At 43.2% G+C, this 14,007-nt stretch overlaps 1 protein-coding gene across 5 annotated transcripts; it reads left to right on the forward strand.

The window, feature by feature from the left end:
* The first annotated feature begins 1,806 nt into the window (after nucleotides 1–1,806).
* On the forward strand, nucleotides 1,807–14,004 carry LOC118399271 (polyhomeotic-like protein 1). Of its 5 annotated transcripts, none has more exons than XM_035795207.2 (15): nucleotides 1,807–1,947; nucleotides 2,968–3,086; nucleotides 3,329–3,439; nucleotides 3,701–3,778; nucleotides 4,020–4,157; nucleotides 7,162–7,326; nucleotides 7,621–7,702; nucleotides 7,795–8,819; nucleotides 8,927–9,047; nucleotides 9,319–9,494; nucleotides 9,739–9,829; nucleotides 9,939–10,026; nucleotides 10,654–10,807; nucleotides 11,173–11,383; nucleotides 11,745–14,004. In XM_035795207.2, coding segments are annotated over exons 1-15 (2,712 nt in total). In that variant the 5' UTR covers nucleotides 1,807–1,946; the 3' UTR covers nucleotides 11,897–14,004. The 5 variants fall into 5 exon arrangements, with proteins under 5 accessions (XP_035651100.1, XP_035651102.1, XP_035651101.1 ...); XM_035795208.2 differs by lacking the exon at nucleotides 1,807–1,947 and adding an exon at nucleotides 2,215–2,462; XM_035795209.2 differs by lacking the exon at nucleotides 3,701–3,778.
* The last annotated feature ends 3 nt before the right edge of the window (nucleotides 14,005–14,007 follow it).

Below are 14,007 nucleotides of genomic sequence, written 5' to 3' on the forward strand. Positions count from 1 at the left end.
TTGTTCTGCTGTGAGAGCATTCAGTCAAAAATGTTGAATATGATTATGACGGTTATCTATTCAGTCTGTATTTGGAATAACACAATGGGACTTTAGTTGTGATCAAATGTGAGGATTTGTGCACAATGCTTTTTAATGACTCCCCTTTAAGTCTATACTCTACTTTGTGACACTTTGTCTGAAGATTAACCTTGTGGAACGTTGTTAAAAATCGAAATTTATTTAAAGATTTTATTGCATAGATATACTATAGTATATATATATATATATATATATGTGTGTGTGTTGCAAAAAAAATATATTTATTTTTTATTTGTGGTTGTGTAAATTAGACTTAGTTATTTTTCTCCAAGCACATTCACAATGTATTTTGCCTAGAAAGAAGACAGGGTCATGGCTTTGTTCTTTATTTATATAACATATTGTGGATATGTGTATGTGTTGCACTGGGAAAATACATTCCTTTGATGGTAGTATTCAGTATTTGACCTCTCCTCCAAGGAAAAAACGTTCTTCAATGGCAGCCCTCCCTCACTACTGTTAACAAGACTGTGGTACTTTACTAACTGAACCATACTCAGTTACCTTATGCACATTCACTTATTGTAAAAAGTTAGGAGAGAATTTATTTGTAAATATGTACTTTCAAAATGATATTTATATGTTGACTGCAGTGGTTGAATGTGGGCTTGTTCTGGCTTATGGGGTGCCCATCGTCCAATGAGTGAAAAAGAGAAGGAAAGAGAGAACAAGTATTGGATTGTTTCCTATTAATACACTGAAGCATTGACATACATTACTCTATTCACTTTGTGTTAAAGTATTATTTATGTCAAAATGGACACTGGATAATAAAAAAAAAAACAGTTCCCTTACCACTGCTTCCCTCACTCTCCCTCTCTCTTCCACTTCCCACATGCCTTCCACTTGTTCAGTATCCACCTTATGCTGTCCCCAGTGTGTGCCTAAAAAAAAGTGTATTTATTTTCAGTTGATGATCATTATATCCTATATTGTCACAGAGATCTATTCCATTTTACATCAGAAAACCATGTTGTTTTGAACTGGATTTTTACCAATGCGGTTGGTATTGATTTGATGTTTATTAGTGTTCCTGGCCTGTGTTTCATGGCCTTCCGTTTACTTTGGGGGATTGTGTTTGTGAGTTCCTTGTTTATGCTGCTTATTTGTGCCTCTTCTTCAGCTAATGTGTACTGTATGTGTGTGTGTGTGTGTGTGTGTGTGTGTGTGTGAACACGTTCTTCCTGCTTCCAAAGTCTTGTACTCTTATTCTCCACGAGGCACCAAACAAAGGGGCATTTAAGCAAGGTCTATAGCTCAGCCATAAACAATTAAAATGATTAAATAATCAACATTGATATTGAATTGAAAAATATGGTCTAATTCATAAATATCGAGATCACGTGAAGTGCAGAAAAGCACACTACTGAATCCATTTGGTAATTTTCCTGTATTGAAAAAAAATGTATCACACAAGCAGTATAAATCTGGCTTTGAAATGCCCTATGAGACATAATGAAAAATTACAACAAACTAACAACAACCATACAGCCCTATATGTCACGTGTGTTTGTTTCACTTGTGTTTGTATATATGAATATACTGTCGTTAAATAAAACATCACACATCTAACAAACACACAACCTTTGATATCTTCTGTACAGATACTATCCTTGGCAAATACAAAGTCAGCATCTTGCTTGGTTTAATCAATCAATGTACTGTGTCTGTGTGTGAAAGTGTAATAAAATGTTTTGTTAACCTCCTTTTTGACATCCACCAGCTGGCATTACTCCGAAATACCTGTTTGTTTGTGTGTTTCATTTGGAAATAGTATTTCAACATGACTCGGGCTAGGTTGACGCTGGGAGAGACCATTTTGAGTGACAGGTTTAGAGCTTGAAGCTTGGGAGGAAAGCGGCCAAAGTAAGTACATTTTTAAACATTGTTTTGAAATAAAAACGCAACGGTAGCTTTACTTACAAACGCATCTTAGTTCATGGCACGATGTCTTTCATTTTTACACACATGAAACAATGATTTCTGGGAAATGGGTTTATGATAGCAAAACTGGGGTAATCAAGTTCATAGTAGCGGATGCACACGGCTGCAGGAGTATTTTCAAGATGCAGCTACAGTGAGCATCACATACACTGTTGCAATTACTGACATATTAACCGTGTTGCTATTGCAGGTAGAGATGACATTGTAACTATGTTGTTGTGAAAACATTTTGGCACGCGACCTATGTGTGCCGTCATTCCTTTGCGCCGGAAAGGGACAAACATCAAAAGGAGGCGTAGTCCTCCGCACAATTTTATGCAAAATATCAACAACCTAATTGAATGTACTGCAATATCGTCGTGCAAAAGGAATTGTTGCATACTGCGACGCATTGAAGTCGAGAGAGAAACAAAAGTGGCAATACACCGACGTCCACGGTGAGCAATGGATTTGCAGCATACGATGGGCACGGGTAGCTAACTAGTCACAGTAGCTAGCTTGTGTGCTAGCACTGGCTGCAACTAGGTACTGTAGCCAGCTAGCAAACTACTGTAATGGCTAGCAGCACTCAACTTGCTTCTAATTATAGTGCAACAAGTGAGCTGAATAGCATGTTCATAGCTAGCCAGCTAATAATGATTTACCCTTGCAAGCGACTAATAATGCATTTATTACTAGCCATTGAATGTTGCATGACAATCAAATGTTTGCAAGCACAGCCAGGAGAAGGAGTGAAAGGAGGCATGGCATTCTTGATTGATGGCTACAATATCGTGTCAACATGTAAATATAGATGTTAGTTATCCAGGCATGACAGATATATTCCACCTCTCCACAGAGCTGCAGTGTGAATAATCCTTTACCTTCCACCAGTGACGGATAGGTCTTTTGACATGGTTTTCTAGTCAGCATTTGATTGAACACTCCTCTTCTTTCCCTCAGTGATGGAGACAGATGGGGACCAAAACCAGGGCTCTACCAATGGAACCACTCCATCAGGGGTGAACTCCCGCCCCTCTCCAATGAACTCCATGTCCCTGTACGAGAGACAGGCTGTGCAGGTCGGTAACTGTGGGTGGGTGTGCATGCATATGAATGGGGATATTATGTATAGCCTGACGCCTTTTTCTGACATGGCAATCCCAACTTGTACTCTGTGTCACTCAGTGTCATCTGTAATCCTGCCTGTAGTGTAGTTATCGTATTATCACTCTGTAAGCGCTCGTATATATCAACCTGCAGGCTATTGACAGTGCAATGTCAATGACTCCCTCTCCCTGTTTTCTATCTTGTGCAACTGAAGGCCCTTCAGGCGCTGCAGAGGCAGCCCAACGCAGCGCAGTACTTCCAGCAGCTGATGCTGCAGCAACAGATCAACAGTGCCCAGCTACAAAACCTGGCTGCAGTACAACAGGTATAGAAGCATCCTTATGAACTACCCCTACTAATAATGCATGCTCAGAATAGAACGGCATGGGTGCTTTTTTGTTGTTGTTGTCCTGGTCAGGTTGCGAATGTTTAGGCTATAGGATGACAGTACGCTATGTTGAAACATCATCACAAGGTTTGCTACATGGTCCGTTTTTTACCGCTCTAAACTCGACTAGGATAGAGCTTCTGTCGATTGCGGTATGGCAATGGCTCTTGACATTAGTCCCTTTCGTCCCTGTTCTAGGCCACCCTTGCTGCCAGTCGTCAGTCCAGCCCTCCCGCCAACAGCACCTCTCAGACCACAAGCACCACAGTCACATCTGTACGTTTACACATCTATGACAACTAGTAGGCGTGCTACCCAGAATCACTGATAAGAATCCAGCTTCAAAGAGGCCACTCTAGTGATATTGACTTAAAACCACAATTTGCTGTTTGAGAATGATAATGACATTCTATATATTTGAAATCACGGGCACCTGCATTGTTTGATCGTCTCCAAAATAGTCAATACAGTTAGCTTTGATTGTTCTCAAATCCACTTTTGTCCCTTTCCTCTTCAGGTGAATGTAACTACTTCTGGGGGTGGTGCCATAACCAGCACCCGCGCTATAGGCCCAGGCTCCTCCGCGACATCCACTATAAGCCAATCAGTGCTGCTGGGCGGAAACGCGGCAGGACAGGGACAGATGTATCTGAGAGTGAGAACCCATGCACTATTGCCTGATTCACACTATAAGGCCGACCCGAACAAAAACTTTGCTGGCTTAGTTCCAATTCCATTATGGTGGATGCATAACCAGGTCAGCACAGTACTACTTAGGGCTGTGACATTCCCGAAATCTAGTCAGCCGATGATTGTCAAGCAGATAACTGTCGATCTCACGGTAATTAAAGCCAGCATCTCCTGGCTTCCACACATATCCTACAAGCCACTGATGCAGACCTTTGGAACATCTACATTTTAAATAGTCTAATAAATCCATGTAATATAGCCTACACCTTCACAATAAATCCATGTGATATAGCCTACACCGTCACAATAAATCCATGTAATATAGCCTACACCGTCACAATAAATCCATGTAATATAGCCTACACCTTCATAATAAATCCATGTGATATAGCCTACACCGTCACAATAAATCCATGTAATATAGCCTACACCGTCACAATAAATCCATGTAATATAGCCTACACCGTCACAATAAATCCATGTAATATAGCCTACACCTTCACAATAAATCCATGTGATATAGCCTACACCGTCACAATAAATCCATGTAATATAGCCTACACCGTCACAATAAATCCATGTAATATAGCCTACACCTTCATAATAAATCCATGTGATATAGCCTACACCGTCACAATAAATCCATGTAATATAGCCTACACCGTCACAATAAATCCATGTAATATAGCCTACACATTCATAATAAATCCATGTAATATAGCCTACACCTTCACAATAAATCCATTATTTATTTTAGGACAGGTCTAAAGAAACATGATATGAAGAAAATGTAGTCTATTTCAGAAGAACAGAATAGCAAACTCTAGGGCCCCCCCTAGTGGCGCAGCGGTCTAAGGTACTGCAGAGCTTGAGGTGTCACTACAGATCCGGGTTGAATCACGCGACGCATTGCTCTTGACTTTCGCCTCTCCCGAGTCTGTACGGGAGAGCAGGGATGGAACAAGACTGTAACTACCAATTGGATATCACGAAATTGGAGGTATTGTTTTTTGAGAATAACATACTCTGAGTTGTCCTTATGTTAGGCCCTGGTATGGCTATGCCATATGGCTGTGGGCTACACTAGTTCATTTAGCAGACAAGATTTGCATAGAATTCCATGGCATTATTTTATAGTATGAAGTATACAATTGAACAAAGCTGAATAAAATAGAAAGGATATTTTTGCCGAAGGATTTGAGGGAATGCGCACATGCGACTATTCTTTGTTGAGCGGTTTACATAGAAATAGGTACTCCTATATGCTTAATTTAGAGTTATTAATGTATCTTTAATTGGTCTACCAACTAAATGTTTTGATGCGACAAATAATGATTTGAAAAAAGTCACTTGAAAGGCATGAGCTCTGCTTTGTTTTTTTGCGCAGACTGTACACACTTTGTCAGTCTCTCGTTCACAATTTGAGAAACATTTGATAATTCCTCGAATTTCCAGCACAATCCCCATTGTGTGGCCATAATTCACCCTAAAGAATCCATGCCTTTTGCACCCCTTCTCCCTGAGTACTGCCTGTTCCAAAGCACTTCTCCCTCACACCACTCTCCATCATGTGATCTGGTCTTTCTCACAGGCTACAAGTGAAGACAGACACATCGGGGTGCGTATTGAAGATATTGGAAAAACTGTCCACATTTACTTTTCGTCAGCCAACAAGATGAGTAGGCCTAACGAACAGAAAAAGCACTAGTTTATATCAATCTACTATCCCCATAGTACAAAAGTTGACCTATTCTGTGTGAGAAATAAATATTCCAAACATAGTCTGGGACAGTTGTGGGATGTGATAGATACCAAATGAATTAACTGCTAGCATCAAAAAAAGTTTTATGCAATGTGGCTGAAGCAACAGATCAGAACATTTAACTTAAAACGTTGATAAACTATTTGGCTATTTCTTCACATTATAAGCGCACACAGCAGTAAGCTATAAGTGTGAATGTTCCATTAGTGGGAAAACACCATTATTAAAAGTGCTTTTATTATAAAGGTGCATTTTTTTATGGTTATCTTCCCCAAACTTGAAACTCGAAACTCACGCGCTGCTTATGTATGCCAGTTAAGCTCTATTTGACCACGTTAGTTGTGATACAAACCTTATCAAAACATATAGGCCTTTGGGCTACATGAGGTGTGGACTATGATTCGAAGAGAAAAAAGAGGCATTGTTTCTTGCCTTAAGATGGGCATCAATGTGATAATATATAATTCACAAGTGATAAGCTAATATTGTCACCCATCAGACTATTCTTTAATCTTGTCTTTACATATACTAAATAATATATGTGTGAAATCCGTTTTGATTTAGAATGGACCATTATCATGCACATGTCTCGAAACAGGGGCAGGGGAAAAAATACATGTCATCTCTGCACTTAAATAGCGAATGGAGGACACTCATCCCAGCCAGGTAGGCTATACTCCTGTTGTAAAGATACGCAATGTGCTTAATATTTGCTTAATATTAGGAAAGTTGAGAAATAAATATAGTAGGCCTTAGCCTATGGAAAGCTGATGGGATCCTCCTCTTTTTAATAGAGGCCATCACTCTTGTTTTCTCGCGCAATTGCATAGCCTATAGAAATGTTGCGCAACATGAGCTCATGGGCTCTCAATTAAGTGTTTCATTATATTTTTGATGACATTTGCATTGATGTCAGAGTGATTAGAGGGACAATAGAGTGCTGAGTACCAGGCAGTTAGCAAGTTTGGTGGGCGACTAATGACCATCAGCAGCGTCAGAGAAGCCTAATTACTGTGACTAAACGGTCACGTGGAATTTGACTGCCTTCATGACTGGTAACCGCCGGTGTGGCGGTAATACCGTCACCACAACAGCCCTAGTACAGCTTAGCTTGGTTTGGTTTGGGCTTGGCTCAAGAGTATTAGCTTTTGTCATTTGCCTCCATGAAAGGACTCTTTGATTGACAGTCTCTTTTGTTATACTGTAGGTGAACCGGTCTCTGAGGTCTCCCCTCTCCTCCCAGCTCATCTTTATGCCTAGTAGCACGGCAACCACTGCCATGGCAACAGTCACCCAGCAGCCGCAGACTCAGCAGCAGCAACAACGGGAAGATACACCTACTTCCTCCAGCAACCAATCAGACAATGACCAGGTATGGATCAACTTTGTATTCGTGACAGAGAACATTGGAGTGAGTCCTGCTTTAGTGATGAAATCTAGAATAGCTCGTTCCCAGTCCTGTTGGTGCTGTCTTGCCTGTTCCTGTGGCCATTACAGCACAAACAGATCTGGGACCAGGCAAAATCTTGAATATTTGTGCAGTCAAACTACAGTATTGGGCTCTGAAATTGGTGAAACTAGATTTTTCTTCTCTTACATCCCTCTCTCTGGCCTCTTCTTTCCATCAATTGTCATACACTCATCTCCCTCTTTCTTTCTGGGCCAGGTACAGAACCTGGCTCTGCGATGTGTCAGCAGTCCCAAGGGGGTCGGGGTCAAGACTGAAACCCCAGAGAGGGGTGAACCAGGTGGGGAGTGAAATCGCAGCACACCTAGCCTTACATACTTAGCATACTTCCTTACCTGTTAGTTATTCATTTCCTTCCTCATTCTTTCCCAGCGACCTACTCCCTTGTCCAGTCATCTCACCAGCAGTTCAACCAGTCCACTCCACAGTCTACCACTAAACCAACCCAACAGCAACAGTCCCACATCAAGATCCCCACCTACATCCAGAGCTCCAACGCCAACCTGTCCTCTCTCAACCTCAAGACGGGCAACCACCACTCCAACACCCCCTCCTCACCCTCTACCTCTGTCCCACTCTCACAGCTCCTCCTCTCCGGACCCAACTTTGGCCGGGGCGGAGCTATCACCACGGTTACCTCCGCCACCACGGCGACGCACATTCTGGTGCCCACCTCCAATGCGCCCGCCCAGCCCCACAGTTACCAGGTGGCTGCTGCCACCATCAAGCCCAATGTTAGTACTCAAACACTGGTGGTTCAGCCTCTGCAGAAAAGCACTGTTAATGACAAGGGAGGCCACGGGAACGGTCCCGTTCCAATCCAGCCCAAAACTCAACAGGGTCTCCGTATGCCCCTGCAACTGCCATCCCGCAACCCGCCTCCCATCCTCCCCGCACCCCCCGCCAACAATCAGACTAGTGCTGCCCAGCCTCCGCCGCACATCCCAGTTCAGATAGTAGGAGCCAGGCAGAGCTCCATAGGCAGCCCCCAGGCTTTGGCCTTGGTCCAGGCCCGGAACACCTGTTCCCAGGATGGAGCTACTCTTCTGAGTAGTTCCAGCAGAGCCAGCATTCTCACCATGGTGGCCTCCATCACTTCCAGAGAGGGAGGGGTGATAAACCGACGGACGGATTTAAAGAGCCTTCAATCAGCCCAGGAAACCCTCCCATTGGCCCACATCTCTCACGTGCATGCGCAAGCCAATCAGAATCAGAGACCTGGGCTGAAGCCAAGTCCAAATTGCACCTTGGCCAGCAGCAACTCCTCTCAGTCCCAGGCAGCCATCTCTCCTCCCACCCTCTCCCATTCCTCCCATACTTTACCCCTGCCTTTGGTTGAGGCGAGCAGCACCGTAGTGGCAGCCAATGGAGAGTCTGTGTGTTCTCAGCCTCCCCAGGTGAGTTGTTCATTACTAATAGCACTGATAACACTACAATTGACTGATGTTTCTAAACAACGTAGTGGTTGTCGATTCCATTTGTGAATGAATGACATTCCTCCCAGGGTAAGTCGATGAAGAGGAAATCCGAGTCAGTCGCAGCCAATGACGAAGATGGTGCCCCTCCTCCCCACCTTGTTCCAATGAGTGAACACTCCCCTGCCCTCTCCTCCGCCACGGAAGCAGGTAAGGAATCCACTAATAAATGGGCCCACTTGTCTTCAATACTTTGCCTTTCTCATTCCTCTCATTTCCGACCACTGAAAGGAGGAAAGGATAAGAGTGCAAGGAGACCATTTTCCACCTTGGCCCAGCCACCAAGCTGACACCTGTGCATGATTTCAAAAACCTCACGTTTGCACAGATTTAACCACTGTGGCCAGGCAGACTTGGTTAAAATTGTTCAAAAATAAATGATAAAATCCTTTCTCCCCCCCCCCACCCTTCTTTTCTTAAGGCTCTGGTCCACTTTCTCTCTCCCCCTCTCCCTCTCGTTCCCCTGCTCTCTCGATGTCCCGTATGGGGGGTGGCCAGGGGGAGAGAGCCCCCCCTCAACAGGCTGTGGTCAAACCCCACGTCCTCACCCACCTCATAGAGGGCTTCGTCATCCAGGAGGGAGCTGAACCTTTCCCTGTACATAGAGTATTCACCTTGGGATTTGTAGTTTTTGGAGAAGTTGTAGCTCTCATATACAATACAACATTAATTTGTACCCTTTTCTGATATATACCACCTGATATAAATAATGACATGTACTGTAGATGCAGTGACATGTACTGTATAATAACAACATGCACTGTAGACACTATTCTCATTAATTCCCTGTAATCAGTAATGTTGAACACCACACATTTTGTTCCTGTATTTTGATTGACAGGTGAGTGGGCCAGTCAAGGAGCCAGCTGGAGAAGATTTGGCCATGGACAATCTAGACTCTAGTCAGCCTGAGACTGTGACTACAGCTACAGGTTCGGCTCAGACCACAGTCCCGGGTCACGTTTCCATCGAAGCCTCTGGTTTGACCACAAACTGCAATTGGTATCGTTCTTTAAACCTTTTCCTGTTCTCTCTTCCCAGTGCTGAAGTGTGAGTACTGCAAAAGCTTCGCCCCAGCCAGACAGTTTAGAGGGACCAAGCGCTTCTGCTCCTTGACCTGTTCCAAGAGGTACAAATTCCCTGCTGTATGTCTACTATATGTCATTATAAGTCTACTATATGTCAGTATACACTGAGTATACAAAACATTAGGAACACCTTCCTAGTATTGAGTTGCTCCCCCTTTTGCCCTCCGAACAGCCTCAATTCGCCGGGGCGTGGACTCCACAAGGTGTCGAAGGTTTTCCACTGGGATGCTGACCCATGTTGACTCTAATGCGTCCCACAGTTGTGTCAAGTTGGCTGGATGTCTTTTGGGTGGAGGACCATTCTTGATACACACTGGAAACTGTTGAGCGTGAAAAACCCGGCAGCATTGCAGTTCAAACCGGTGCGCCTGGCACCTACTACCATACTCTGTTCAAAGGCACTTAAATATTTTGTCTTGCCCATTCACCCTCTGAATGGCACACGTACACAATCCACGTCTCAATTGTCTAAAGGGTTAAAAATCCTTGACCCTGTCTCCTCCCCTTTATCTGCACTGTTTGGGGAGAATTTACGTGACATCAGTCCCCCCAGGGATCATAGCTTTCACCTGCATTCACCTCGTCAGTCTATGTCATGGAAAGAGCAGGTGTCTTTAATGTTTTGTACACTCAGTGTATGCCTACTATATTCCTCCGTGTTGCTCCAGGTATAATGTGAGCTGCAGCCAGCATTTCCGCCTGCGACAGGGGGGTCACCTCTCCCACTCTGACGAGGACGGGGTCCTGAGGAGGAGGGTCCCCCACCGGACCAGCTCCGAGATCGCCAGTGCCAAAATAGCAGGGAGACCCTTACCAGTTAAGGTAATGGTCAGTTGATCATTGATAGTTGTACACTTGTTTATTTTTTCATTTCACCTTTATTTAACCAGGTAGGCAAGTTGAGAACAAGTTCTCATTTACAATTGCGACCTGGCATGAGCTGGCATGGATGACTGAAGAGACCTGTATCGCTGTCTGTCCAAACTAGAAAAGGTGGAAAGTAGGGTGGTTTCTAGATGGGTTTAAATCACTAACCCTAATTTAAACGTTTACCTTTCTGTCCTCAAATAGCCTCAAAATCGGCTTGTCAAACGGTAATGCCATATTTGTCGTGTTCAAGCGTGGCCATGTTGTGACTACCCTGTTGCACACGCACCTCTCACAAAGTCCTGGTTCACTGTCTACAGTGCCGCTCCGAGTCCAGCCGATCGGAGGACGTCTCCAGCTGCGGGGAGGACGAGGACGATCCCATGTCCCTCTCCCCGGCCTCCTCTTCTTCCTGCCACCAGCCTCCGCCCACACTCCGATTGGAGGGCTCGGAGGCGCCCCACTTCTTGCCCGGCAGCCCCGCCCAGTGGAGTGTGGAGGAAGTGTCTCAGTTCATATCATCTCTGCAAGGTTGGTACCACAGAGATGAGCTCTATGTTGTACTTCACTTACTATAGACATCATTGGTTGATTACCGTCAGCTTAGAAGGACATGCGTTGTCATGCAACAACACCCAAATGCTACTCTGTGTTTCTGTTGCTTTTGAAATCTCGAATTACAGTTATCTTGCATGCTTTTTTAAATCCCTCTATTATTCTATGATGTTGAGGTAGAAGGCCATTGCTATTAGATTTTCACCATTGTAAATGCTGTTCATGTTATTGTCTTGCTTACCGTCTCCCCTTCCCTCTCTCTCTTTCCCGCCCTCTCTTACTCCCAACCTCCCTCTTTCTCTCCCTCCCTCTCTCCTCTCCTCCTTTTCTCACCCAGGCTGTGAGGAGCTGGCGGACCATTTCCTGTCGCAGGAGATTGACGGACAGGCCCTGCTGCTACTCCGAGAGGAGCATCTCATGTCCACCATGAACATCAAGCTCGGTCCCGCCCTCAAGATCTGTGCCCATATCAACAACCTGAGAGACTGAGGAGGAAGAATGAACGGAGGAAAGGAGAGGTACTTCCAAGAGAGAAAGGAGCTGACAATATGGCTGTTGAAATACTTTTGAACCGTATTAAGTGGGGTCCTTGTTGGTTTTACTATGTTTTGTCAAAACAAACAGAATGAAAGGCGGAGAAAATGAGCCTTCTATCCACAAAATGTGGACCTTAAATGTGGAGTATTATGTGAGTGAGTGAGCAAACCCTTTATGTGTGTAATATTTGCCTATATATTTAAATATACCTTTGTTGGCTGGACTGCCTTTGTTTACGCTGTAGAAAATCATTGTGGAAATTGTGGCCTTTAAGTAGTTTCAATGATCGAAAAAATAGTACTAGAACGGAGTCGTCCGTAAAAAAAAAAACGTGTTTCATATCATTCCTTATTTTTACGAGTTGTTATGAATGGTAAGGTCATGTAAAGCAATGGACACATTGCCTTTGCCAACCATTACTGGGGAGTAGCAAATATATTGGCCTAAGAAACTTGACAAATAGAGGGAGACGTGTTCTGTCCGCTGAAATGAGCAAGTAACTTACAATTGGTGCACAGGATTTATATTAAAAACGTCCTTTTTAAAATGTCTGTGAAGTGGCAACAATAATCTATGCGGATCTGAAGTACAGGGATACCCGATTCAAGTGATACCATCCCATAGGCTACTTCAGTTTTCTCAACATGTTTTAGATTATATGCCCTCCTGCTTATTTTAAATGTTAGTTTTTTAAAACCTAAACGGGATCGGTGTCCCTTAACCGGGATTTTTGTTGCTCAATATGCGATAATGTGACTAGAAAACATTGTATAGAACAGCAAACTTTCCGGGACATAGACATGTCTTATATGGGCAAAAAGCTTAAGATCTTGTTAATCTAACTGCAGTGTCCAATTTACTGTAGCTATTAAAGGAAGAAAAAAAATACCATGCTATTGTTTGAGGATAGTGCACAACCACAAAACACTTTTATCACGACAACTGGTTTGATACATTCACCTCTGAAGGTAAATAATGTACGTATATTCAGTAATCTTGCTCTGATTTGTCATCCTGAGGGTCCCAGAGATAAAATATAAAATTTATATTCAAATGTAGTAACTGGTTTCTACAGTTTGACCCCACTGCTGTCTCTAGCACCACACCCACCCCGCCCGGCCATCTAGATGTGTGAAGGTTAAGGTCGTGATCCGTGATCCATCGTGTATGACATTCCTGGGAGTGTGTAAACTTAAATGTTTTATTACCATAGCATTTTTGTATGTCCTCTATAGTTATGTACTTGAACATATATAAATTGACCAATTCGGCACATTTAGGAAAACTCCTGGCAGACTTGATGCAAAATATTGTGTAGCCAGGTAATTCCTGACTGGACCAGTCTGAAACTTTGCATACACACTGTTGTCATCTTGTGGACAAAATCTAAATTACACCTAGGATCCAATCTTAATGTATGGCCTCTTGCATTTCAGAGATGAAGGGGGGAACAATGAAAACACATGTTTTTTGGTTTGTATTATCTTTTACCAGATGTAATGTGTTATATTCTCCTACATTAATTACACATTTCCACAAACTTCAGTGTTTCCTTTCAAATGGTATCAAGAATATGCATATTCTTACTTCAGGTCCTGAGCTACAGGCAGTTAGATTTGGGTATGTCAGTTTAGGTGAATTTTTTTTATTTTTAAATCCAATCCTTAATCTTAAGTAAGGTCTTTGCAGTTTTACACACAGGAAGAGCTATTTACAGTAGGGATAGAAAATGTCACCACGGTCGTGCTCATTAGGCATCAAACGGAAGGAAACTGACTGAAACAGAGAGGGACTACCTGGACTTATCCAATAAGAATCAGTCATTTTCATGCTGCGTGCCCTAATGAACATGACCCTGGGTTGTGGTCTTCCTCATAGCTTTCCTCATAACTTGAACCTATCCAAGGCTCTTGTGACAGTAGCAATGACTGTGGCTATTATGAATAATCAATAATCTTATGATTAGGTGCTCTGCTAATTGTGTGTTTTAAATTTAAAGCTTGGCGAAGGCTAGGTCAATATCATGCAAAAATAATAATAAACCAACTACTAGGACAACACGC

This window comes from Oncorhynchus keta, chromosome 20 (assembly GCF_023373465.1).
Source record: "Oncorhynchus keta strain PuntledgeMale-10-30-2019 chromosome 20, Oket_V2, whole genome shotgun sequence".
NCBI lineage: Eukaryota > Metazoa > Chordata > Actinopteri > Salmoniformes > Salmonidae > Oncorhynchus > Oncorhynchus keta.

Coding starts and splice junctions, on each gene's coding strand:
- LOC118399271 (XM_035795207.2), top strand. Junction 7,703..7,794: donor CCCAGAGAGGGGTGAACCAG/GTGGGGAGTGAA, acceptor ATTCTTTCCCAG/CGACCTACTCCCTTGTCCAG. Junction 11,384..11,744: donor GTTCATATCATCTCTGCAAG/GTTGGTACCACA, acceptor TTTCTCACCCAG/GCTGTGAGGAGCTGGCGGAC.